Source organism: Molothrus ater, chromosome 4 (genome assembly GCF_012460135.2).
Source record: "Molothrus ater isolate BHLD 08-10-18 breed brown headed cowbird chromosome 4, BPBGC_Mater_1.1, whole genome shotgun sequence".
Lineage (NCBI taxonomy): Eukaryota > Metazoa > Chordata > Aves > Passeriformes > Icteridae > Molothrus > Molothrus ater.
In genome coordinates, this window is record NC_050481.2 from 33,296,198 (window position 1) to 33,323,466 (window position 27,269).

Sequence of the window (27,269 nt, forward strand, 5' to 3'; positions counted from 1 at the left end):
AGCTTTTGTCTATCTCCTTCTAACAGCTCTGCCTGCAGAGATGTCACCTCCCTGTTTTCTAAGAAACATGATTCTCATGATGTAAGAAAATGCTTCTCCTAACCATCTGCTAGAAAAATATAAGCATAAATACCTTTTTCAGTAATATAAATACAAAATCTAATGATCACTATGACCATGGGAGCTAAATGCAGAGAAAAGCCTCCCTGAGCACTTGCTATTGGCTGTTGTGCCTCTTCAAAAGCCAGGAGCCACACGAAGTCACAAAGCCCACAAGACATTCTGCTGACATGTGTACAACAAACAGCAATGTTCATGCACTTCAGCATGAGTCCTCTGTATTGATTATGCCTACTCAGCAGCTGCTAAGTCAGGAGTAGCTGAAGGTGACAGCAGAATCAAGTTGAAAGCCTAACAAGGAGAGCTAATTCCTTGGTGAAGCCATGCTGGATGCCTCCAATCACCTCCCTGTCTTCCATGGGCATAAGCAGAGCTTCTAGAAGTATCTGTTCCATGACCCTCTCAGGCACAGAGAAGTAAAATGCATGCAATAGGATTTAACACCGAAGCCTCAGAAAGCAAAGAAATGCTCCTCTTGAAGTCACTCAAGTTCTATTGTGTTGTAATTTTTTAAAAAAATCTTTAGAAATAAGAATATCAGTTAATCTAGCTCCTAGATTTCACATGATGTCATGCAATGAAACTGTATCTTCCTGCTCTGGCATTGTTTCACTATAAACTAATTGAGACTGCAGAATGGCACATGTCATTTTGAAACTCTTCCAATTATCTCTGGGGAAAAAAAATTGAAAAAAAATCAGATTAACTGTTTTTCTTCTTGTTTTTTGTGATACCAAATGTACAGTCTGACTAATTTATCTGGTTTGCTTTTCTGCCTATACAAATGAAATTATTTCCAGAAGCTCATTAGGAGTAATAGCTCCTAATGGAATAGTAACAGGAGGGAAGGGTCAGCCAAGGTAACTGGCCATACTAATCAGGGCAAAAAAAAAAAAAAAAAAAAAAGTGAAATTCGAATTCATCTATGTATGTCTATACTTGCCCACACAACTCATTATTTAACAACAATATTTAATAATTGTTGTGACTTGAGTAGATTGTGCACTTCCATCTACCTAAGCAGACACGGAACGCTGAGTCAAACTACCAGATCTGGTTGTTTTATTGAAAAATCACCAAGAAATATACAATTAATATGTTTCACAAAAAACTTTGCGTTTGGGAGACATTCAGACACACAAGGCAGATTTCACAATAAATGCTTCTTTCTCAGGAGCTCTGAATTTTATTCTGAACACAGTGTAAACTGATGCTGTGAATAACTGAAGACTACTGCCTCTGTTCTTTTGTCAGTAAAGCAAATAAAATGATGATGCCCAGCATGATGAAGTACTTCAGGATTTCTTGGGGACAAGAGTACAGCTAAGTACACATATAGACCTCAGTCATTGAATGGAGGGCACTCCAAGACGGGTATGTTGTTCACAACCTTGGGATGAATTTCAAAGCTGACAAAGTTTCAAGCCAGACTTGTTCTACAGCTCTAACTTACATAATTGTTATGCATAACAGCCCAGCTAGATTTATGGGAGTCAAGGTTATATTTCTTTCCTATATGTGAAAAATAGAAAGCAAATATAGTTTGAAGATACGTGGTCTTCTGTTTTCTTGACACACCAGGAATCAAACAGACAATGTAGCTTCAAAAAAGTGATTTTGTAAACAAATAACAAATTTCAGCTACAAGTTCCTAGGCATGAATTTAGTTGCAAGACTCAAACATCATTTGCAGGGAGTTACAAGATTATTTGCAAATCTCCTGGCAAATTTACTGTAGGGCCTTTCTGTGGATTGTTTGTACCTGACAGCAGCAGACCCTTAAAACCTTGGGTAAATTGCCAGCACTTCCAGATACTTCCAGTAAAGTCTCCCATAGTTGCCTGATGTAAGGAGACTTACAGACAATAAAGGATAGTGCCTATGGACCCTTTCCTATGGGTTATATTTCAACCTCATGAAGACACACAGTCATATCTAAAATAGATTACAGATTACCTATCACCATGGGGGACATTAAGATTTCTGAATGGGATAAACTTCACTCTTTCAGTTCCCCATAGCCCTCTATTTGTTGTGATCTTATTGCAAAAATTCCATACCTTCCCAGTGATTGCTCATGGGCAGCCCCTCACAGCACTAACTCCTTCACAGCACAGCCAACAAACTCCAGCTCTCTCCTCACCCAGCTAACCCACTCTTTTGTGGCACTCGTCTTCTTATTGGACACAGCTGTGGCCTGTTAAGGGCAGGGCTGTTCCTAATCTTTGGTGATTGGTACAGCTGCAACTCCTCAGGGGTCAGACTGCCTTCTGCACTATTCTCTTACATTCTATCCCTCCACATCTATTTCCATGCATGTTGTTACTGGACAGTATTCTGTCAGCCATACAAACCAGCCCTCTGTGATCCAAACACTGGGAAACACCTATAGATGAATGGGTTTTAAATATGGTTGGGGGCAGGATTTTTGTATGGGGAGGAATAAGAGTTTTGTCAAAGGTGGCTCCAGATTCAGCACTACATAATCGCTTGTAACTTCCACTTGTAGCACACCATGATACAATGCAGCAATTGTCAGTAACATTTTTGCACAGCTCCAGAAGACATCATTCAATTACCAAAATTCTCATTAGAGTGACCCAGAAGAAAAATGAATTTTGGTGCAACTGCACAAGCACGGCAGGGTTGGAACCAGAACTGGCTTCAGTATGCAGCAATCCACCAGCACACACCAGCTTTTCTGCCCTGAAATATTGTAATGGAGGTTGGAACTCAAAGTCAAGGACTGAACCAAGTCAATCAACTTTTATAGGGATGGTCCATAGACTAAGGGCATGATATCTGTATATATTTCTATATATGTAGAGGATAGATAGATAGATTAGATAGATTAGATGGACAGATAGATAGATAGATATCTCAAATAACCAGAAAGATGATGGTGGTTAACTGGGATGTATTGGGAAGTGTAGGATATAGGCATGATGTAAATGGTTTGGAATAAGGAGTAGATACTGTCCTCGATTTGTCAAGGATAAGAGCTCATTTTCTTCCTAGTTGCTGGTACAGTCTGTGTTTTATATTTCCTATGAGAAGAATATTGAGGACACACTGGTGTTTTAGTTGTTGCTAAGTAGTGCTTACTTTAGGTCAAGGACTTTTCAGTTTCCTGTGCTCTCCCAGTGACTGTGACATGCAAAAATGGTTCTGTACTCTAGACATATAAGTGCCTTCATATTATTTCAGTTATGGTCACTTCAGTTAATGTTGTTTTAGTTGTTTCTTAACCCCAGTTTTCATTATTTTTCCCTCTCCTCTCATTCAAAAGCAAAAGGCAAGGTAGAGAAACTAGCATCTTGAAACCATAATTATATTCCCTAAGGAAATACTGTCACCAGTAGCTGCCTTTAGTTTGTTTAAAACTCAAGACATTTTGGAATTACTAGAAAATGCAGAAATTATTTAGTTATTTCGGTACAGTTTTATGCAGAGGTACTTTATTTAAAAAATAATGGTGCTTTTCATTTTTCTTTAGCCCAAGCAGGAGAATTATGTTTCCCATGCATGCCATATTACATGACAAATAATAAAGACCTGAATCCTCAAGAGCTGTAACTTGAAATACTGGCTTCAATGAATGCTGTCCCTAAGGAAAAGTAATGTTAAATCTTATTTCACACACAGAAGTACCAGCTTATAAAAGCTGAAAGTCTGGCTGGAGAGCCTTTTGGAGCAGACTTTCTGTTGCAAAGTTTTGCCTTTCTCCCACCAGGGATAAACCAAGAGCTTCTGGGTTCCTAGTCTGGCCATACAGATTAGAGTTGGGATACTGTGGAATTCAATACCAACATGAATGCATCTGAGCTTGCAGCCTGGAAGGCCATTTAGCCACCAAAAATAAACAACAAGCCACCAAATACGTAACCTTTTACTTACCATGGCAGGAAATAAAGCTGGAGACACAATTGCTCATGAGCACTACAACAGGGACTCTGGGGCAGGGAACATGGTTTTTCCAGAGTCCCTCCAAAATAGCTTCCAAGTCTCTGCAGCAGTGAGCAAGAGGACACAGAGGCCCAATTTGTGTGACAAGTATCAGAATCTGATTTTCTAGAATGTAATGTTATTTAATATAAAGACATTCTGTGAGTTAAAATGATCTTAAATTATTTAAAATTGTTTTTATAAATAAGATCCTTTATTTTGTAAAGAATTATCTTTTCCTACTTTTTATTCCAGAAACTTTTTTTTTTGGTTTGAGATTCACAATTTCATAATTAGTTTCATTCAGGGAAGGGAAATAATGATTAATAACAACACCAAAGATCAGAGCCATAGCCTATTAGGCATATCATTCAGTACACCTGTATTGTAATACTGGGGAAGTGTTTATATTCAAATATAATTTCTTTTTTTCCTGTTTTAAATACCAGAAGCTACACAACAATTTTAAGTCCACTGAGGTTTTTTTCCCAAGTTAATTCTTAATATCCAAAGAGTACGGTACCCACCTTGCAAAAGATGTCATCACATTTGCTGTGTCAGGTCATAGCCAGTGGGAAAATTGCCTTTGCTGGATGGGTGCAGTTATACCACTTCAGAGCTACTCAGGAACAGCTCTGAACATGGAAGCAGAGTTTTACAGGACTTCATCACCATGATTCCATGCTATTGAATTACAGAGAGGTCACTGAAGGTCTTTGCCTTGAGACAATTTCAGTTTCACACAACAGAATTTCATTACACAGCAGTCACTATGGCACACAGTGATGGCTTTTACACTAATAACATTCAGTAATGATTTATCTCTCACTAATTGTTAAGTCTGTGCTCCCAGTGTTTCTTACAATATAATCAATAATAATATGATATTTTTTTATTTTCTAAATATTATTAATAAGGAGCTACTAATCCCCCATTTACATGATTGAGGCTCCTCTGCCAAAAGAAATGTTACTATTCAGTAGGATATGATTTTTTCAAGGAATAAACACACTATTGAATATGGGTTGAGGTACTTCTCAGTCTAAGTGGTTTTAGAGATTTTTTACAGTTTGCAGGGGATGAAATGATCCAAACTCTACCAATTACATACACCAAAAGCTGAAAACAATCCAAGCTCATCTTTATTTTCCTCTTTTTCCTAAAGGTTAATTCCTTTAAATAGGCACTAATGAAATCATAGGAAGAAAAACAGAAAACATTAAAGGCACTAAGGAGATAATTGGAATTATTAGGATTGTAGAAGGTTTACAAGGAGAAGTTATATTTATTTAATGAGGAAAGCTAGGCAATCAGCCAAAAAAGTCAAACCAAATCTAAAATAATGTAGTTTCAGATACAGGTATATAGCAGTAAACTTGAACATGCTTATCTAGACTATGCCTAGATCACTCTTGCAGACTTGGTTTGAAATTCAGAAGTATGCAGAATATCTACAGAAAAAAACACAAAAACATTGTAGGAGAGGCAAAATGTGCTATGTTGCTGCAGAATTTATGGGGATTGCATGCTTTTAAACTGAATATATCAGAGAGTTGAATTCATGTACATTTGAAGTTTGCATAACACTGTGACATGTTTTGCCAGCAGTAATGAGAGAGTCTATTCCGAGTTTGAAAAAAACAGGAATTAAAAATTAGTATGAACAACAAAATCAGAAATTATTTGTAGCCTCGCCTGATTATTTGTAGGCACCTGACAACACAATATGCCTGCTAGAGGAGCTGAGGAAAACCTCCTGAGACCTGATGAAATCCCAGACAAGATTGAATTTCTGGAGTCAGCTCATCTAAAATATTATACAACATGTTCATGTAATAGCCTCAACTGCTGCAGCCACAGGGCCTGAAGATTGAAAAGGACAAGAAGGAAAGAGACCACTCAAATGAGACAGATAGATTAAAAAATTATACACTGTCACTCAAATTTTAATGAAAGCATCGAGATTTCAATCTTTTCATGTTTTTCTGTTTCACACAGTACCAGGATTTTTTTTAGGCTAACTCAGTAACCATCTTTGTATTGTCAGAGAATTTCATCCTTATTTTTCCATTCTTAGTGTATGTATAATGAAAATATCCTGATATATCAAGGATGGGTCTGATGAATTTACCAGAGATTACATTCAATTCATTATTGAAGAAAAAAGTTGTAATAAAGTCTCACAAGAATAAAATCGTGAATTTTGGTTGCAACTTCACAAATGGGTATATTTGAATGGTTATAAGGAGAAATTCTTCAAATGGATGCCCAGACAGGTAAACAAAAGTCTAGGCAGGGACAGAAAAATTTATTCCCTAAGCTTGAGGCATGTTGCCCAGACACAGCCACCCCACACTGAACTTTTGATCATTTTATCTGAGCATTATCTACTGAGCAAACCACAGACTCAAGGAAACTGTGGGTTCCAGAGAATCTGTTGAAAATTTTTGTGTATTGACACACTTGGATGCACCCTGACTGGAATAATTTGGTCCAGAAAGGTGTCTGCAAAACAGAGCATTTAATGGATCTAGTACAAAAGATTTTCTTTTCTTTGCTGAAGGTGCCATGCTACACAGTGACAGCATGTTATACTGCTACTCTGTAGGCCCATTTCTCATTCTTTTCTCCAGAAACTCTTAAAGGTAGATACTTCTGCAGTTGATATCTTGAAGCTGGAAACTTGCAGAGTATGCTACACAGCTCCTGTGTTACCACGGACTTGCAAAAGGTGAAGCATTGTAAGAGAGCCTCTGCAAAATCGAAACAAATGAAGCAGACAGAGCTCTCATTTAAAAAGGTTAAAGAGATGGATAAAAGAGGCTCTGTCAAAAGGACTAAGTGGTCTTCTGATATTCTGATTAGCAGCAGGAATCCATTAGGAAGAGCTTAAGTGTAATTAGAATGGAGAGATTAAAAGAAATACAATAATAGAAGCATTTAGAAAAAACAGAAAGTGCAGAAATAGGCAACCTGCAACATAAGCAGAGGAGCATCTAGTAGGTGTTTTTAGTAGTTTCTTGTGCAATATAGATTAGAAGTTATTGTAAACCATGTAGGAAAAGTGAGTTATAAAAATAGGTACTTCTATCACACGTTTTCTTAGTTTGTCAGCAGAAAAATTAAGATATCAGTGCAAAATGCATCAGTATCAATAGCATAAGTAAACCCAAATCTACTGAATATAAGAAATGTAAGGAAAATTTCAGACAAATGCTAGAAAGTCGGCAGCACAGGTTTTAAAACTTGGCTTTATTTAAAGCTTTCTTGAGTAGTTTAATTTGTAATTATAGAAATATTACCTCAGCCACTCATATTCACAGTCTGTAAACTGTGGACATAAACAATGGCATTGAATTGATGGGAATTTAACATCAAAGCATAAGCCTGACTAAATTAAAAGCAAATGGCATTCTATTTATGAACTCAGGATACAGCAAATATTAGGGTCTGTCTTTAAACCAATGAATGCATCCTCAGATTTGCTGAAGCTCAGGCAGTCACCTAACTGTGACAACAATGAGCTCAATTGTCAGCTGAATTATTCTCCTAAAGGCTGATTTAAAAATAACACAGGTCATGTATAATTTTCAGTACTTTATAATTCTTACCCAATTTATTTATATTTAAACAATACAGTTTCCTTCATATCATTATTACTTGAGAAGATCTGACCTCTGCATATGTAGAAAGAGACTAGAATTCCTAGGAACATATAATTAATGAGGAAGTTTGCAATAAATATACATTAAGTGAACCAGGGTTCTATATCCTGTATCCATTAAGATAATAGCACATGCAAAAATCACCTAAGAGATATTAGCTTAAAAAATACACTAAACAATTGCAAGCATAACTGCAATTTTCTATTTCTACTCTACTGCTAGGTCTTATTGCTAACATGTAATATACTCAAGAAACTCTACATATGTCTCTCCACTAAAGCCCTACTACAAATGCATTCAGACTTTGGCAGAGGGTGAGACTGACTGCCCACCATCCCCTCACTGATAGTTTTCCTTGCTCATTACTTGTTTCTAAATACAGCTGTTAATTGCTTTAACCTTTAGCTGATTCCCTTGAACTCAGGAAATTTGTATTTTATTACAACTAAGCTAAACACAATTTTAAATTCCATTCTTATTAATGCAGTTATAAAACTGTGAATGAGATTTTAAAGAATATTCAGAAATCAGTCTAAGTCCTATGCCAATTGGTCCAATTCATGACATGGAAATGTCAGAATTTCTGAAAAGCTGACACATGCTATTGTCATTATAATGGAGCCTCCTTCTTAGAATTCTATGTCTACTGTATCCTAAGTACCACACTGTAGTCACTGCTTTATAATATTTAACATAATAATATTTAGTAATAACTAGAATTTAATAGCAAATCAGTTCAGGGGTGAAAGAATTAAACTGTATTTGATAAACCTACTTTATTTTGCAACTTTATTGTTTATTACTGAACACTGTAAGAAAGACTACTCTCACAGCCAGATATCCCTTTATTTTCATTAATGCATTTGTAATAGCATCAGTAAAATTAATGCAAAAAATGCAAATTAAGATCCAGTTATTAACATGCCAAATTTGGATTCTTCTGTCTGTATCTACTCCTCCCCCACAGGATAAATACATGACTTAGGAGAACTTACACAGCAATTACTCCTCACAGCTGTCAAGACATTTTGCAAAAGATCCTTTGTAGACGGATTCAGTGAAGTACTAAAAAGCAAGAAAAAGATTTTCCAGATTACAAGCTATTTAAAGAACAATACCAGACTAGAAAGCAATGCACATTTATATGGAACACTTTTTGGTTTGTAGCTAGGTGATCAGATTAAATGCATCATCACCCAGAGGTCTCATTACAGTCAGTGGCAGAAGACCAGCTGAAAGGCTCCTCAGAGCTGCCCATTAAATTTAAGTGTCTACAGAGTCTGTGTTTCTTTCTTACAGTTCCCATTAAAAACTTACTGTGGGTGTCTTTCAGCTCCAACTTCTGCCCCAACCATGTCCTGCAGCTCAGAAGTGAAGCCAGTTGTACATCTGCTTCCCACCCAGCATTTCTCTGTGAAATGAAAGCTAGATGGAGACCACAGCAGTTTCTCTGTGGGATTTTGATGGGAGGGCCATGCCTATTGACATTCCCTGGCATGCATGCTCCAAAGCCTCCAAGCTGTTCATCCAAATGAAGAAAGAATCTACAAGTTACTTTTTTCATCTTCCATTTGTATTCATGAGTGGGCCCCATAGTCAAATTATTTTCACAGCCATTTTACCTTATTGCCTGACTTCCTTTGGCATCCCTCAGTTAAATGTGAGCTGCTGGTCCCCAGCAGTTTTGAACAGTATTAAAACAGAGCTATTCCCCAGTTTGCAACTATGATTCCTGTGCTGTTTGACAGTATAACTCTAAATCTATTTACTTGAATGGACTATTTAAAATTCCATGCTCAGTTTCCTGTCTGTGACTGCTACATCCTAAATTATCAGATTAAAATCCAAAATTGCTACTCTCACTGCCATCTGTAGCACTCCTGTAGATCTATGAAACAGTTTTATTGCAAGTGCACAAACAGCCAATGTTCCAATATAAGCTGAATGAAGACTTTGCTTTAGATAATCCCACTTTCCTTATATATATGTATTTTAGTAAAATATTTGTGTGCTTGCTGTTTAGGACGATCTTTAAAATTAATATGCTTCTTTATATAGTATAAGATTCATCAGCATCTGAACAGCAAGAAGTACTAAGACCTAAAGATAGTGTCTCCTTTGAGCCTGGCATGCTGGAGCTGAACAGTCACAAGTGCTTTTTTATAGGCCCCTGGTGTAGGTGCTGATCTGCTTGGAGGTGCCACAGGAGCATTGCTGCCAGAGATGAGGCTCTTTTTCTGTTTTGGTGATGTCTGTGAGTTACACTCTGTGGTAACTTTAAGTTTTGATTTTGGACATTCCAGAGGTTGTTTCTTTCCCTCACCAAGGGAGAGCCTGGTTTCCTCACACAGGATGCTCACTTTGCTCCGTTTTCTTCAGCTCAGCAAGGCTCTTTCTTTGCATTGGCAAAGTTGTGGAATTCCAGTTCTGGAATTTCTCCATCATAATGATCACCAGGTTCTTGCACTACTTCTACTTTTTCTTTTATCTCAACCTCACGGGCACCAGCAGCCCCATTAATTTCAGCTACCAACAGCCGCGGAACGGCCGCCGCGCCGGCCGCGCGCCCGCCCGGAACGCTGAGGCTGCTGCACCGCGGCGCCGGAAGGAGGCTCGCTCGCCATGGTGCGTGTGCCGGGCTGGGGATGGGAATAGGGTCGGGAACAGGGACAGTGATAGGAATAGGGGTTGGGGTAGGGGTACGGCTCCGGCAGCCTGCGCTTCTGGGGACGCGGTGTTCCTGGCCCCTTCATTCCCTCCGGAAGCGGCCCCGCCGCGTCCCTGGGGAGGCGAGCCCGCTGGTGTGCTGGCCCTGTGGGCCGGTACCGGCGGTGAGCCGACCCTGCACATAAAAACTGCTGCATTGGCTCCGGGGTGGGGTTCGCGACCTTCTGGGCCGGTACCGGCGGTGAACCGACCTTGCACATAGAAACTGCTGCGTTTCCTCCCGGGGGGTTCGCGTCCTTCTGGGCCCCCTGGCAGGCCGGGGGGAGGCGCGGTCCGCCTGTGGAGCAGGTGGGAGGTGCCGCCGCCTGAGAATTCCCGAGGTGTTCGAAGTAGCCGTGTCTTTAGCCATGTCTTTCACAACATCTTTTTTTTTTCGCAGCCCTAAGCACTGATGTTATCGCAGAGAATTGGATGTACTATATTCTGCGTTTACTGATGCCCATTTATTGTGATGTAGGAAAGCCCCCTTGCTTTAAGGTGTTTCTTTTGGGTGCAGTTAACTAGCACATTATTTCATAAAGCTATTCGGTTCTGTTCAAACATTTTCTTACCAGGAAGTAGCATGATTTAGAGCAGTATTACCACACTCTGGAACTTTGTGAGCTGTATTCCCTCTCTGTGCAGTATGAAGGGGTACAGAAGGGAAGCCTCTGGCAGCTCCCTGGTGTGAAGCATTCCACTGATCTCTGGGGAGGAACAAGAAAATCGCTTTTATTACATTGTACAAATTACACGAGGCTCTTGTCAGAAACCCAGATAAGAGCTTGAATGGGGACATTTTTCTGCAAAGGTACAGCTAATATTAGTTTCCTAGCTGCAGAGTTCTACAAAGTAAGTATTCTGACAGTAGTCACTAGGTACGATTTCTTACAGCATTTCCTGTGCTCTAGTGGTTTTGTTACAGCATGTACTGGCTTCAAGTAATTTTGTTATTGAAGTGGGTGAAATTGATAACATGTTACTGAAAGTTAAGGGCTTTCTTAGATACCAGTGCATGACCTTTTCAGTCTTTACCATGGTGTGTACTTCTTCCCCTTTGATGTTTTACTCAGCCTTGTTAGTGTGTAGTATCTTTGATGTCTTTTCAGCCAAAGTTAAGAAAACCTCAAGGAGGGAAGCAAGAGAAAAAAGTTATCCATCCCTACAGCAGAAAAGCTGCACAGCTTGCAAGGGAAGTACACAAACAGGAAAAGAAAGAAAAGTAAGTTGACTGCAAAACCTCTGTACAGATCAAAGAATAACATCACAAATGATACTTTTTATTTGTGGTAGTGGACATGGACTGTTAGGCTGATATAACCACAAGAAAAAAGAAAGGCCTGTATAACTTGCCACTGCTGCTGGGCCATGTGAAGTGACAGGTTTACATCCATTAAATCAGGTTATACCAAGTGTGTAGTTCTGCTGCTTTACTTTGAGTGCTGTCCTTACAAGTTAGATTTCTTGCCTTTGATAATCTGAATAGCATGATGCTGGTGATTTCACATGAAGGTGAGTCACCTAGTTTGGCTTTACTTCAAGTTCAGTAAGGATCCTGCTTGGGGTCTAGCTGCTTCTGCTAAAATGCTGAGTTAATAGAAAGGAAAACCCAGAAACCTTCCTGCAGAAGACAGACTTCTGAATAAAACTGTATAGTTAACTCCTCTTTGGTGGTTTTGTGCTGTTCCATGCTTTTAAGCTTTACCTCCCCCTCTCACAGAGAGAAAAGACAGCTGGTGAATGCTGGCCTTTAAATTACATTGTCTAAGCTTGCTTGTTGTTATGCATAAATATGTTTATTTAGGAAGTTACTAAGCTAGCTTAAAGCATTTTCAGTCTAAGTATAATATAGCACTACATAAACTAGATAATGCTGTATAAATTGTAGCGTCTGGATGGACCATGTGAGCTGAGCCCAAATACTCATTTGTCTGAAGCTGTTAAATTGGAACCTCCTGGTCCAGGGACTGTGCAGTTTTATTGTTGGGACTGATGTACAACCTTATCCGTAGCAGTTGCACCGTTCTTTCCCTAGGAGGGGGGCCTTTGCTGCCACAGTGGGGTCATGTAGCCTCCAGCAGGGCTGCTGCAAGAATTCACAAGCAGCATGTGTTGATTGGGCAGATTCTTAATGTGAGAGAGGTTTTCCCTGCTGTTTTGTATTTTTTTCTGTGCTCTCTGACTATTGATAGTAATTTTTTATTGCAGATTATTTTTCTACTGCTAAATTGACCACTTTGTCCCTTAGCTCTCTCGCCTTGTGTCATAAAAAATGCTCACAGTTCTTAGTCACAAAAGATGACTTCATCTTACTTGATTCTTAGTGCGGGCATTCGTGACTTCACCATACAGAAAAACATGCACAAGAAAACTTAGTGAGGGAGCAATACTTACTGGTTATTCATTGTGACGTGGCACACTGAGTCTTTTAGTGACAGTCTGGTGTGGTTACGCTGATAGGGACAACAGTGTGATGTTTCTTCTTGGAGTGCTACATTTTCTTCCTCTTTCCTCTTGCAACAGCAAAACATTCAAAGGCCGTGCTGAAATTGAGATAGACAATATCCACTGCTTTCCCCTCATCCATTCAGGCTGTTGTTTCATCATAGAAGGCTATCAGGTTGGTCAAACATGACTTGCCTTTAGTAAATCCATGCTGACTACTCCTGATCACCTCCCTGTTGTGCATGTGGATAGAGATGGCCTCCAGAATGAGGTGCTCTGTCGCCTTTGCAGTGGTTTAGGTGGGGCTGACTGGCCAGTAGTTCCCTGGGTTCTTCTTCTTGCCATCTTGGAAGACCAGGGTGACATTTGTTTTCTTCCAGTCCTCAGGCTCCTCTCGTCATCTCCACAACCTTTCAAAGATAATTGTGAGTGGTTTAGCCATGGTGTCTGCCAGCTTCCTTGGCACTCATGGATGCATCCCTCAGGGCCCATGGCTTTGTGGATGTCAAGCTTTCCTGGGTGTTCTCTAGCCCAATCCTCCTTGGCCAAGGGAAAGTCTTCCCTTCTGACATTCCTAAGCCCTGGTCAGAGATTCCTGAGGGCTGCTCTTGGCAGTCAAGACCCGTGCAAAGAAGGCGTTTGGTATTTCTGCCTCGTGTCTCCTCTGTTGCCAGGGTGCCCCTCAATTCAGTAAGAGCCCTACATTAGCTTTAGTTTTCCTTCGGTCACTGATGTGTTTGAAGAAGCCCTATCCTTGCTATTTCAATCTAGGCTGATTGTAAAAGATGTAACCTTTCATTTTGCATAGGAAAACCATTCCACCAAGAATAGTGTGTCAGTTTTGACCATCCACAGCATATTGTGATAGCAAAATGATCTTATATTTTGTATCTTTATATCTTATAAATAAGATTTCTACATCTTACACTTCTGGGGCCTGAACAGTTAACTAACATTCTGTATTTTGTAGATAGATCACTTTTGTTGTGGTTTCTACAAATCAGTTGCACTAAAAACATCCTCCAATTCTCTATGTTCTATTTTTGTATTGTCTTGGCTTGAAGAGCAATTTAATTTGAAAGACATGAAAATGATTTTTTTTCCCCCTTAGTGTTTTTAAGAGACTTATTAAGAATTCCAATTTCTTTTGAATTTCTATTTTTACTATCAGCTTGGTAAGTTCTCAGGATTTTTTTTAAATATTGGGAATTAAACACGTGTTGAACTTTTTTGTTGTAATTACTTAGCTTTCAGTTTCTGTAATATAATGGTGAGGCTTGAATTTTGCATAGCTCTGAAAAAGACAAGACAAATTTCTGATGCTGTGAATGGAGGAAAGCTTTCCACTCCTACACTCTAGGGAAAAAGAAATAGCTCACACCAGTTTTATTCTTCTGCATTGCTTCTGCAGGTCTATTAAATGTCTTTAAACAATTTTCCAAATTGCTTCTATTGAATGACAGCCCTGTTCTCTGGTGGAAGGTTAGTACAGCATTTAGTGGTAAATAGAAGCTGCCTTGTAATCTCTACAGAATTTTCTTCCTTAGTCCAGTCTACAAATCTGGCATTTTTTTGACCATGCTTGTTATTGTGTAAAGTTGTCTGAAGTATGAATAGGACACAAAACTAGAAATGGAGTTCTCAATGTGATCTCACTAGGTCTGAGTAAAGAGGATAATTGCTCTGTACAGGCTAGTGCACTTCTGCAGAATGGAAAAACGGGATTAGAGTATTCAGTGAATGTAGGAAGTCCATAGAGGTCATCTGTACTATTTTCTTAAGCTGTGGATTTCCTTGCCAGAGGATGCTTTAATTGTGGCTGGCTAAATTTGTGCAGTAATATCTTTTCGAACATATGTACATTTTATCTGTTAATTACTATTTAACACAACGGTGTAGGGTGTAGGAAACCCTTGAGTGGTGTGTTACTGGAGGGTGAGAATATCTTTTATAGAAGTCAATGTTTTTGGGTTTGTGTGGTTTGTTTATTTTGTTTTGCTTGTTTGGGTTTGGTTGGGTTTTGTTGGCTTTTTTTTCCCTTTGGTGCTTGTCTGGAGACAGTTTAGGCTTCTATTTGCTTATTAACTTTCCTATAGGATGGAGGGAAGGAAATAACTACTGTGATTGTTCCTGTTTATTTTATAAAGAAAGGAAAATTGCATTAAGTTGTGAGATGCATATTGCAGTATCTTTTGCCCAAATGAGATAGTAAAAAAGGGTAGACATTATCCACAAGGAATTTGAAAATTTAAAATGCAGCATTGGGAAAAATGAGGGAGAAATTCTGCATTAAGTTGCAGAAGTCTTTTGTGGGCTCCATTGTCCACTCTTCACTGCAAGCATTCATAAGGAAATATGACAGCAGTTATAAGCTTACTGTCCAGAAACTGTGACTGCACTACAAAAGACTAATCTTAACCATAATAAGAGGAGACAAACCGAATGCTTTTAGAAAATTGGCTACAATCTTAAATCATCTTGTTCACTTCAATCACACTTTTTCCTTGCCTGCGTCCATCTCCTCTGAATTCTCTTCAAGGTCTAATGAGCAGCGACAGCTTCCAGTGTATTACTACCAGTTTATTCTCTCTTAATCTACATGTGAATTCTTATTCCTTTAGGCAGCTTGTTTGCTCTGTTAAATTATTACATGGATGTTTTTATGAGACAGCAATAGCTGCTTCACTGGCAGTAGTAGAACACTAACTTTTCTACACTTTAGGAAACCTGACCGTAGTGAGAAATTAATGAAACTTTGGTAGTAGTCATGTACTAACAGCAGTCAGGTATTTCTGCAGTTGCAGGAAAACATATCTGGTTTTGGTAGCTAAAGCTAATGTAGCTGCACTTTTTTTTTATTCCTGTTGTTTTCCCTCCTGAGTCAAAGTGGACCCTTTCTATTGAGCATGCATGATCAATTTCTTAGTAGTCAGTGCATTTTCATTACAGATAAGCCAGTCTAATACTGACATGCTCTGAAATATGACATCTAAGGAGTTTTTACAGTGATGGGGCGTGAAGTGACCCTTTGGGAGTAAGCAATCTTAAAATGTTTCCTGGTAGAACACTGTGTGCTTTTTCTGAGGTTTTCCCCTAACTTCCTAATCTCTCTTGATCCACTGTGATTCTACTTGAATTGCTTGTGGCAGTGATGCTTTGTGACATACTCTTGCAGATTCCTTATGAGGACCTGATAGACTGTTAGCTTTTAAAATTATTTATTCTGAAAAGCCTATCTTTTTTTTCAGACCCATAGATGGCATTTGCACTTACGGATATTATCAGGGAAAAATACTGAGTTTATAATCTCATTTGGAAAATACTTATTCATTGTTAGTATTTAGAGAAAAACAGTTGAATAAAATATCTGAGATAAAGAGCTGCTAAAGGAACATGTAGAATTGACTTTTAAAGTACTTAGTAAACATCAAGAAAACAACTAATCATTCTTATTAATAATCATTACCTAAGCAGAGGATTTCTGGAAGGTGGGTGAAGAAGAAAATCATCAAGAAACAACTGCCTGCCACAAGACTGCATCCCTGACCTTACCTCTCCTTCCTGAGCAAAAGCTATTACTCATTGTGTCGAGGGAGAGGAGAGGAAGTTTCTTTGACTCACCTGATTTGATTAGCCTCCCTGCTAATGCTATTGTCTTCTAGCAGCCACTGAGGTGAGGTTTTTATAAAAAGTACAGTACGCCAACATCCAAGCCGATCATTCATTATTTCTCATACTGAAATTAGTTGTGTGCACCAGGAGACTGAAGGTTTTTAATCCAGAAGAAATGGTGGTTCTGTACTTCACTGCTTTGATAAATGATTTAGTGGCCCTTAGCAGGTGCAGATGGCAGTTTCTAGTGTTTTAGAATGTAGATGTGTGAAATGATCCTGTTTAGGCAGCTTTCTTAGATGCCGTTGTTATTTGCTCCATGGCAAAGCTCTGCAGACAGACTCGTCTGGCAGCGTTGCCTTGCAGGGTTCCCAGCAGGGATTGATGGTGTGGAGTTCCACTAAGGGAAGTATGCGTCCTTTTCTTGGATGCTGTTAGCATCCAAAGCTCCCTGCTGTAAGTCCTCTGAGGATAAAAGCCTGCCCAGCTTTTATTGAAGGCTTCTTCTACACATGCTGGGGTATCTATAGAAGTAGAAATTTCTTTAATGTATTAGTGCGTTGTCATCTTACTGCAAGGGTTCCATACTGTTGTCTCCTTATCACAAAAGTGTTAAACCTTCTTGGTGTTTCCCTCATGGGCTGCTTCTCCAAGCACTGACTCTTTCTTCTTCACAAAACAGCCAACTAACTCCAGTTCCCTTCCCACCCAGCCACCCCACTCTTTTATAGCACTCTTCTTCTCATTGGTTACAGCTGTGCCCTGTTAAAGTCAGGCCTGTTCCTAATCTTTGATAATTGGCCCAGCTGCAACTCCTTAGGGGTGAGATTACTTCCTGCACTATCTTTATTTTCTTATATTCTATCCCACTACATTAGTGGAATTCTTAGCAGTTCATACATGCTGTGTATTTGCTTGTACATGGCTTTTAGGGAGTCTTCAAAGGATGAAATGCTTCTTGAAAAATTGAATTGTTATTTAATAATGTAGGTTTGTGGACAAGTGATGCAAGTATGTTTGTCTCTGGAAAAGTAAGGGTTTATCTTTTGATTCCAGTTTTTGTGGTAGGTGACAGACTTCTGTGCTCTCAGTTACTTCAGTTAGCTCTAAAATGCTCCTTAAATTTTACAGAGTAAAAGGAATTTAATAAAGGAGCACAATAGCTTTGAACTGTGATGAATTTTAGCATTATTTATTATTTGTCAATTATAGCCTTTATGATTTACTTAATCCATTACCAATTTTTCTATTTAATAAGAAGAAGTCAATTTATCAGATGTCCTTGAATATATACACTGAATATTCATGGCTGGGATATATTTTCCAGTGAAAAATTTCATACTTACCCCAATAATGTCTTGTTTTCCTTTCTGGATACAACAGAACATTGCAAGATCCTTTGATGCAGATTGAATCTGACACCTTCAGGACAAAAGAGTATGAGGCTTAGGCGTTCCTGCTAGAGAACGTCTCTTTTTTGAGAACTCCTAATTAGGACGAAAATTAATCCCAAATAGAACTGTATACCCACACCTCATAGAGTACAGAAGGCTTTTGAGTATCCTGCCAGAGATTCAAGTGGACTTAAAAGTACTGTGAGACAGAGCTGGGGAGTTCCTTAATGAAGTTGTTAATTTTGGTTTCTTAACATATTAATTTACTGTTCACTAAGCACAAACTTTAATTATGACAAGCTTTAAGGTAACAGAATGGTATTTTTCACATTGCATGCTTGATTTGCAAGAATGCAGTGCAGTGAAATCTGCCAACTCATTAAACATACCACAAGAATATCAGAAATACTTAAGGAAATTGTGACAATGCAGCTCTTTGGTGTAATTCCTTTTGTTGTGCTCTGAGAAAAATAGTGCATCTTTTTTTCTTCCAAGAAACTTTTTAGCTTAATAGGTAAACTGGACAAATTTCAGCTAGTAATTTTACCAGAAAGTAGATCTTTTGGATGAAACAGAAAAAAATTTACATTATTTGGAAGTTGTCAAATATTTCTATTTGAAATTATACCTTGACTTTCATTGTGACTGAAAAAAACCCAACTTTTTGAGAATAAAATGAAGGTCATTGTTTATATGGGACTCATTCCTGGCTAACACATCTGGTTTTTCTCTGCTAGGTTGAAGACTGACAAAGCTTTGCGTCTAAGTATTATCGGTAAGCAGAAACTTCTATTACTGAGTACCGTATTCAGTTTCTTAGTAGAGATTCTGAGTTTTATCAACTTTTTAGACATCCAGTTAGAGCTTCTTTTTCTATAATCTGATTCTGCAATCATCAATTAGACTTGGTTGAAATACTGAAATACCTGACATGTCCACTTAATATATACAGGATTTAATTTGGGGCTCAGTCAATGTACACAACAGCAGGGCAATATAGACCAAAGGAGTGTTTTGTACATCTGTACACAAATTTATTGTTTTTGTTCTCCAAGCTTTTTACAATTGCTTGTAGAAGAAGATGATATATGTAGCTTAAAAGACACATTGTGTTAGCAAATAAATTCAAAACTTGGAGACACATCCTGAAATATTTTTCTCTTCCATATGATTGATCCTGCAGCTTTTCAGTTTAATCTGTTTAAAAACAGATGTGACAACCAGAACTCTTACTCAGCCACTGTGTTGGTTTTTTCCCCCTTTCTAAGTTTCCTTCCTAAGTAATTGATATAGAGATATTTTAGTTAATTTCCAGTAAAACAAAGTCTAACTTTTTTTTTTTTCATGTAAGGGAGGTATAAAATAATTCTGAAATGATGTGGAAATGTTTCTATTACAGCTGCCTTCATACTTGGTACCCACAGTATCAGAGTCTCTGATACCATTCAAAATCTTGAAAAATGGCAGGGGGTGGGGGGGGCTTAAAAAACTTTGAGAAACTTTAATATGTGTTGATGCTACAGTGGTGGTGTAACCATTAATGTTCAGTTTATTCTTGTAGGAGAAAAACTGCAATGGTTTCAAAGTCACCTTGATCCCAGTAAAATCGAGTACACAAAGAAGGAAGCTGGTGAACTAATTGAAAAGTAAGACTGGTGTTAAAAACAAGATTAAAAAGCTTGACTTTTCTTTAAAAATAATGTGATGATGACTCAGAGGAGGACTTCTATATATTGCTAATTATAATATTAAGTAGTTGATTTTGTTGCCAGTGACAAATATTGAGAGATGTATATAGTCATACAAGAATTACTCAAATAAGTCGTTTTGTAGTTTCTTTTTTTTTTAATTATTTAAGTATATCCCTAGTTTTGTAGTGCGTAGAGGACTTGAAATGATTTGGACAGTAGTAATCACATGCATTTGCTTGTTGGGTTATTCTGTGACACCTGAACATGCAGATTTCATACTACTTACTCCTTGAGGCTCCAATAAATAAAATAAATTAGAAAATAAATACAATTAGTAAAATAATTTATCAGAGTAATTATGTTTTGCAATTTTTTTGTATGACTGCATCTAGCTTTTATGGATTTTATTTCTTTCAGTTATATGTGTCGATTCAATGCTGAATTGGAGCAGATTGAATTACAAAACAGTATTAAAGGCAGACAAGGAAGACAGCATGGTTCACGGGAAACTGTCATCAAGCAGACAATAGAACGTGAAAGACAACTCTATGAGGGCTATGGAATAGGTATGTAAAAGTATCAGAAAGAATTCAGTCCTCACACCTGCTCACAAGGCCAGAATCTAAGCAAACTTTCTAGGCATTGTCCTTATTTTTCTCTTCAAAGAAATTCCTAAGTGCTAGGTGCTTGTGCCTTACAGAGTTATTTGGGAGGAGGGCCACGGTAAAGAAAAGGAGAAAAAAAGATGGTGGAGATCTGACTCACATATTCTACTTTTGCCTTTCTTTCTGCATATTTGTTGGTACTGTCTTTTCAGTCCAGGCATATATAGCCTATTTTTCAAACTAAAGTGAGCTTTTAATGCACCTGCCTTGAATTCTGTACAGCAGCTGGTTTGACCTTCATTTGATGGCTGGAACTAGGCTGAAGTGAAGCAGCAATAGTTTGGTGAAATAAGAAAGAAAAAGGGATCATGAAAGTGCAAGAAGAAAAGAGTTGTTTGGGGATAGTCAAGCAGTGTTTGTATTTTGCTTTAACCAATAATGTACAGGTTGAAGCTGAGTGGTAAACTTGGCTTTAATGCTAAATTATTATCCAGACATAATTGATCCTTCTAATAGTAAAATAATTTGTGGAAAACATGAAAAATCTACATTATCCTGTAGTTAGGGTTCAAAGCACAGCAAGGTTTGGGTTGTGTGTCATATTCCCTGGTCAGCTGTCGCAGCTGTGTTCCCTCCCAGCTCCTTGTGCACCCTCAGCCTCCTCACTGGTGGGCTGGGCTGAGGAGCAGAAAGAGTCTTATCTGTGCAAGCCCAGCTCAGGAATAATGAAAACATCCTGTTTTCATCAACACCATTTCCAGCTAATCTAAAATGCAGCCCTGTGCTAACTACTGTGAAGAAAATTAACTCTACCCTGGCCAAAATCAGCACACCCTGATATGTATTGTACAAATCAAGAAAATTAATGACTTTAAAATTTTGCCAGTGCAGAGGCAGAGGAATTTAAGAATATCTGTATGACCACATGCATCATCTTTGATGTCTTAGAAGGAGAGGGAAAAAGTAATAGGAAAATAGATTCTGTGATTGTCATCAAACAGCTTAATTGTAGAATGTGTTCTTTTTGTTTTTTTGCTTTTAAATTTTAGTTCTTTTTGTCCTTAGTGCTTAGTGGAAAGCTGACAAAAAAAGGCAGTAAGGCTAGAGAAAAAGATGTCAAATACACAACCACAACATAAAAATCATGAATAAGCTAGAAATATTGTAGGCAAAATTTGAGGTTATTATAGAATTAGTAAGTAAAGCATTCAGAGAGCACAGTGCAACTTCACATATTAAATACACTTTAAAATCATTCATTATTTGTTATCGCAGCTGTTGCAGGTTTTGCTCTCTGTCTAGGACAGTGTTCATTCAGAGAAAATAGTTGCTGCTAAGTACTATAGCAACTAAATACTGTAATTAGAGATTGGGCATAAATGGAAATCAGCTGGAAACAGTGCTTTTATGCCTCTAGCTCATTATTAATCCTAGAAGCTTTAGTGAGTGGAGCTATTATAACTGACTTAGATTTGTTGGGTTTTCCCCCCCCCCCCCCATTCTTGAACCCAGTTATTTCTTGTATGCATGTGCATTTGCTATGAAGAGACTGCATAGTATGTATTCTTTTCATTTAGGGAAGTCTACTAACCTTTGATGCAGTCTGTTTATATCATAGAATCAATTAAGTTGGAAAAGACTTCCAGGATCATTAAATCCAACCTTTGACCAAACACTACCATGTCAACTAGACCATAGCTCTAAGTGCCACATCCAGTCATTTCTTGGACACTTCCCGGGCTGCTGATTCCTCCATCACTTCCTTGGGCAGCTCATTCCAATGCTTAACCATCCTTTAAGTGAAAAAACATCTGTCCTAACATCCAATATGAACCTTCCCTGGGTGTAGCTTGAGGACATTTCCTCTTGTCCTGTCAAGGATATATGTAAATGAAAAACTAACCCTTTACAAAATATAAGAATTTGTTTACAAAAGTGGTAGACATCCTGAAATATAATAAATTGTAGTCTTTTTTTAAACAGTAGCTATAGAGGGAACAGTATCAGTGATGTTGTTGAGGTTTAGCAGCTCCTTGTCACTTACTCCTTAAATACATCTACAGTAGTTTTACTGCAGTTTTCTTCCTCTTCTTTTCATTTTTGTGTATTTGGGTTTTCTGTTTAATCTGGTATTACATGTTTATAGCAAAGCTATTGAAAGGCAATGCTAGATACTTATTTATTTATTTGTAATCCAGAGTTAGTATGCTTTCAGTGGAAAAGCATCATAATTATTTCATTCGAACACCATCCATTTTTGATAATTTGCTTCTAATTACCTTACATGTTCTATCATGCATAATACTTATCTTGGGGGAAAGTGGCTTTTAAAACTAAATACACTAGTTTTATTAATTAGTTCTGCAGGCTTCACATTACAGGGAAATCAATTTAATTCAGATGAAGGCTGTATCATTTCCATTTATCTGCTAATGTAACTTCTGTACTATTCGTTAGCTGCTGTTTTCCGTAGTGATCATTATTGTATAACTGAATAATTTTTTGCCTAAAGAGCATCTACAGTTTCCTTCTTTTTAACAGGCTGTTTGTTCATCCTCACAAGAGAGAAAAGTAAAACTATCTGAAAGGGTCAGAAACATTAGAAAATGTTTGCTTACCATCTTTCACTGCTGTTTTGCTAAATGCATAAATTGTTGAATACTTTGTCTTAGAAATGCCAGACAATAATCTACTCCCCAAAATACTGTCTTCATTTCTTTCCTACTAATTCTTGTTCTGTATTTCTCTCTTACATTTTTTTCTGTCTTTAGTTCAGAAAAACATGCTCCTATGACTTAACATTTTAAAGCAAATGAAGAAGTTCACAAGCAGCAGCAAAAACCATGACATTGGTGCATGCTAAGGAGATGCAGCTGAGTTAGACAAGTGTTACTAATAGAGCATAATTTAGAAAATCAGTTACTGTGCAGTATATAATTTATTTCTATGTGCAGCACTATTCTTAATCTTGCAACTCAGTAGTTTTTATTGTGTAACATATTGTAAACACACATGTAACTGTAGCTTAAAAATTTTGCCACTGCCAAAGCAACAAAGATGAATTCAGTGCCAAATCTTGGTTTGTCACAGAATTTCCTCTGAGTGCCTGCTTTCTCATGATGTTGGTGAGCCCTGAATGATAGGCTAGATAAGACTGTTAGAATATTCTCTTTGGAAAAGGTCTGCATAACTTAAACCTATTATATGTTTTCCAAAAAAAAGGAAAACAAATGAAAGGACTTAATTTGAAACTCTTGTCACGTAGTCCTGGTTTCTCTGACAAGAACACTGAACGGTATGTTGAATCAGTGCTTTTATCAAAGGAAAAAATACAAATCTCAGCATGGTGCCACTTCTGCCAAACTCACTGTTTACATCACTACATGCACTACTAGGGGCAAATGGAGTAGCACTGATTGCCCCTTGTAAAATACCTGGGAGAAGGGAAGAACTTCTTTCCCTTGTGGGAGCTGGGATGTTCCAGCATTTGCCACTGTGCTGCCATGACTGCAGTTCAGAAAGCACTAGGTAAATGTTTCTTTGTGTTGGCTTGCTCAGCTGTGAGCAGTATCACCTCATCTGTTTACTGAGGAACAGTCTGCAGAAATCACTGTAATTGTTATCAAAACATTTCACATATATTATTGTTCTTCAGTTGGTAACTTCATGTACCAAGTATGACCAAGTATGAAAGGAAGGAGTAGTTTTCTGCATAGTAAGGATTGTCTGGCCACAAAGATAAACAGCACAGGTATCATCATCCTATGTTTTGTAGTAGCAAAATCACCCATAGTCCTGCATTGATAGCATGATTTTATTTATTACACTAAAACTTGAGGAAATTGATCGATGAACAAAAGTAAAACTGTTTGCTCAAGGACAATATAAAAGTTGCCGAAATGTCACAATTTTAAGAGCTAAAATAAAGCGGATTTAATGTTAGAAAGGTAGAAAACATCTGTCTTGGTGAGAAGCTTGCTGGCTGTGAAATCTGTACAATTCATAGACAGTAATGAGGTGTTTTATACTGTGGGAAGATGTCAAGGCTCCTAAGGTATCAATCTCCGTAAATTAGTGGTGATGTTAACAGGCTGCTTGTAACACTCCAGGACTGACCAAGAAAAGAAGGACAGAGAAGGGAGGCAAAAGAGCTTTGGCATCCTATGTAAAAATCTGCCTAAATTTATAAATTACACTTTAGTAGGAAGATTTTAGCTACTCTGGAAGGAAGAAAGCAAAATGGTCTGTTCCACAGGTCCCAATACAAAATATTTGCCTTCCTTTTTACTAGCAAAGGTAATACAGATATGTATCATTGCTTTAGTTATTTGTATTATTATTTTTATTTATTTTATTATTTGTATATATGTATGGCAGGTTTCTTTTAGAACAGTTTGGTTGCAATGGAAGGGAGGTATGTAGCTATTTTGGTTAGAGGCCATTTAGCTCACATTTCTCCCTTTGAAGTGAGACTCACTTGAATAATGTAACACATCTAACAGAATTTAATTTCTTTCCCATTAGAAATCCCAGACATTATGAACAGAAAGCATCTTAAATTTTTCAGGTAGGTTTTTTATTATTACTAATAATCTGTTTATGCAAAATAGTGTTTCTGAAGTTCACCTGTTGTAAGTCATTTTTCATAAAAAAAGGAACTTACGCAAAACTGCCAAGGAATTTGTCATTTGAAAGAGCAGAGTAGGTATGGTACTGCTATTTTGGCATTTCTTAGTTGTTACAAGCTGACCACCTGTGCCAGTTATTAATTAGAACATTGGAAGTTTTAGATTCGACAGTTAGAATGCCATTTCTGTAACTTAAGTAACTCTTTTTTCTCAATATTATTTGACTCAGATAATATTTGACCAAAAATTAATAATAATAATAACTTGACCAATACTTAATAATAATATTGACTCAGATAGTATTTGACCAAAAATTTTGACTTCAGCTGTTCACAGTAGTGTTGGTATGTGTGTATAAACTAGTTAAAAATCTTAAATGAATTTACAACTTGCATCCAGTTAAAAGATCTGGGAGCTGTGAAACTTGCTGCTGGCTCATCTGGGCCAGCATGTTGGTATGTCCTGATAGTAGATGGAGCGAGCATTTTTGCTGACAGCTCTATCAAGTGAAATACTTTAAAGGAAGAAAAAAAAAAAAAAAACTTAGGAATGCTTATGTTGCAAGGAATGCTATATCACTGACTCGCAGAGATGTTATGTAGCCAGAAGTCATATTTACAGGATGTTGGAATAAAGCCAGAAATTCCAAAGAGAAACTGCTGTATTTATAAATATGCAATTGACTTCTTCAACAGGGACATCAGATAGAAGTACTGTTGTATTGCCTTAGTAAAGGAAAAACGTATCTTATAATTGGCAAATACTGTCTCTGCCCTCGAGAAAAACTATCCATGAAGTGCACTTACTATAATCAAGAAAGCATTCTATTAAGTGAGTACTGGGTTTGACTTATATTTAAAGCAACCCATTCTCCTTCATGCAGCCTTTTGCAATAATACACTCACCATATGATTTAATGTTACTAACCTTTTGTGTTCTCTTGAAGTCAGTCATAAAACAAGTTAACATTTACCATAAATCACCAGGGACTTATGTACATGTGATGTCACATATGCAAATCAAGCCTCCAGATGAAGAAACTCTTCTGACCTGTTTTTCTGTTGCTTACCAGACTGCAAATTGAATGAGACAAACCTAAAAGCAGGTGGCCAAAAGTGACTGAGGGTAGAGTTAATCTTTGGGAATAAAGTGAATCATATATTTTTGTTTCAGAATATCACATCTGAAAGTACTTATTTCTTCATAGAGGAATTACAGCTTCTGTAGTGTACAAAATCAGGTGAAATCTTTGTTGCTCATTCATACCACAGTGGGACAGAAGATAACTTAGAAAAGCAGCCTCACTTGAGTTAGCATCTTCTGAGGAAATGTGAATTAACTCTGCCATTCCTTCCTTTCTGTTGGCAACTGGTTTTCATTACCTATTTTTTCTCTTTAAGAGAATGGGATGGTGATCTGAGGAAACTGCCAAACATCAAAATGAAAAAGCTTTCTGCTAGGGATGCTGCCTGCAGTCACCCTGAGGTGACAGACGCAGAAGCAAAAGAAGACTTGAATGAAGAAGAAGAGGTGGGCCCTGATGAGCACCAGCTGATCCAAGAGCTGAAATAGTGAAGGGAATGACAAGAAATCTATTTTAATTTTCACTGCAAACAAAAATAAAATTTAACTATATTTCTAAAGGCTTTGTTAGTTGCTTTTTTATCTGTTTACCTACAGTGAAGAGTATACAATGTTACTGGGTAAAGCTTTATATTACTGGATACAATTTTTTGACTATAAATAAATACTTATAACCTTAATCATGTAAGTTTATGTTTTGAAATCCCCCAACTAGCCAAGTACCTTTTCTGTCTAGGTTCAGACTGGAATATTTTGTGGTCAGAATCCTTACCTTTTTGTGGTAATTGCAATAATCTGTTAAACATGAGGAACTCTTCTCTTTGTACCTTTTCTTTGAGAATCTCTGTCAGGATCATAGAGATCTGGAAATGCTTCAATAAGATACTGAGTATTTTATGTTTTGTCAAGAGAATTTTAAAGAGTTACTGTCCTCAGCAATCTGTATTGCAGAATTCAGATAAAGCCAAAGTCCCTGCAGTCTGTATTTAAATATATCTCAGTCCACATTTTTTCTCTAACCCTTTTGTTGAGAGTTGAATTGAAGCCACTCAGGACTTTTCAACAGTAGGCTTGCTTTATGAAGCAACTCTTTAGATGCTTTTAAATGTGTCTTTCAGGAATGTTCTTAGCAGATTATCACTTTAAAAGCTGTAAAATGAATAAAAGAAGGCAAAAGGGCAAGGGCAGAACTCGGGATAATATCACAGCAGGCATTAAGTAGGAGATCTCAGTGCATGTTAGGTTGTCTGGGCACAGAAGTCACAGTTCAGCTGAACTGTTTGTACACATGGTAGTAGGCACAGCTCAAATGCCTGTTGATTATGTGGAAATAATTATTCCTGGTGGATGATTTTTCTAGTACATGATCCCTAGT

General features: G+C 37.6%; 1 protein-coding gene across 3 annotated transcripts; it reads left to right on the plus strand.

Moving 5' to 3' along the window:
- Positions 1-1,458: 1,458 nt before the first annotated feature.
- On the plus strand, positions 1,459-26,454 carry TMA16 (translation machinery associated 16 homolog). Of its 3 annotated transcripts, none has more exons than XM_036381790.2 (7): positions 1,459-1,494; positions 11,546-11,658; positions 18,625-18,662; positions 19,449-19,533; positions 19,996-20,144; positions 24,708-24,750; positions 26,212-26,454. In XM_036381790.2, exons 1-7 carry the CDS (start codon positions 1,474-1,476, stop codon positions 26,381-26,383), a joined length of 621 nt encoding a protein of 206 aa, XP_036237683.1. In that variant the 5' UTR covers positions 1,459-1,473; the 3' UTR covers positions 26,384-26,454. The 3 variants fall into 3 exon arrangements, with proteins under 3 accessions (XP_036237683.1, XP_036237684.1, XP_036237682.1); XM_036381791.2 differs by lacking the exon at positions 1,459-1,494 and adding an exon at positions 10,305-10,355; XM_036381789.2 differs by lacking the exon at positions 1,459-1,494 and adding an exon at positions 10,784-11,288.
- The last annotated feature ends 815 nt before the right edge of the window (positions 26,455-27,269 follow it).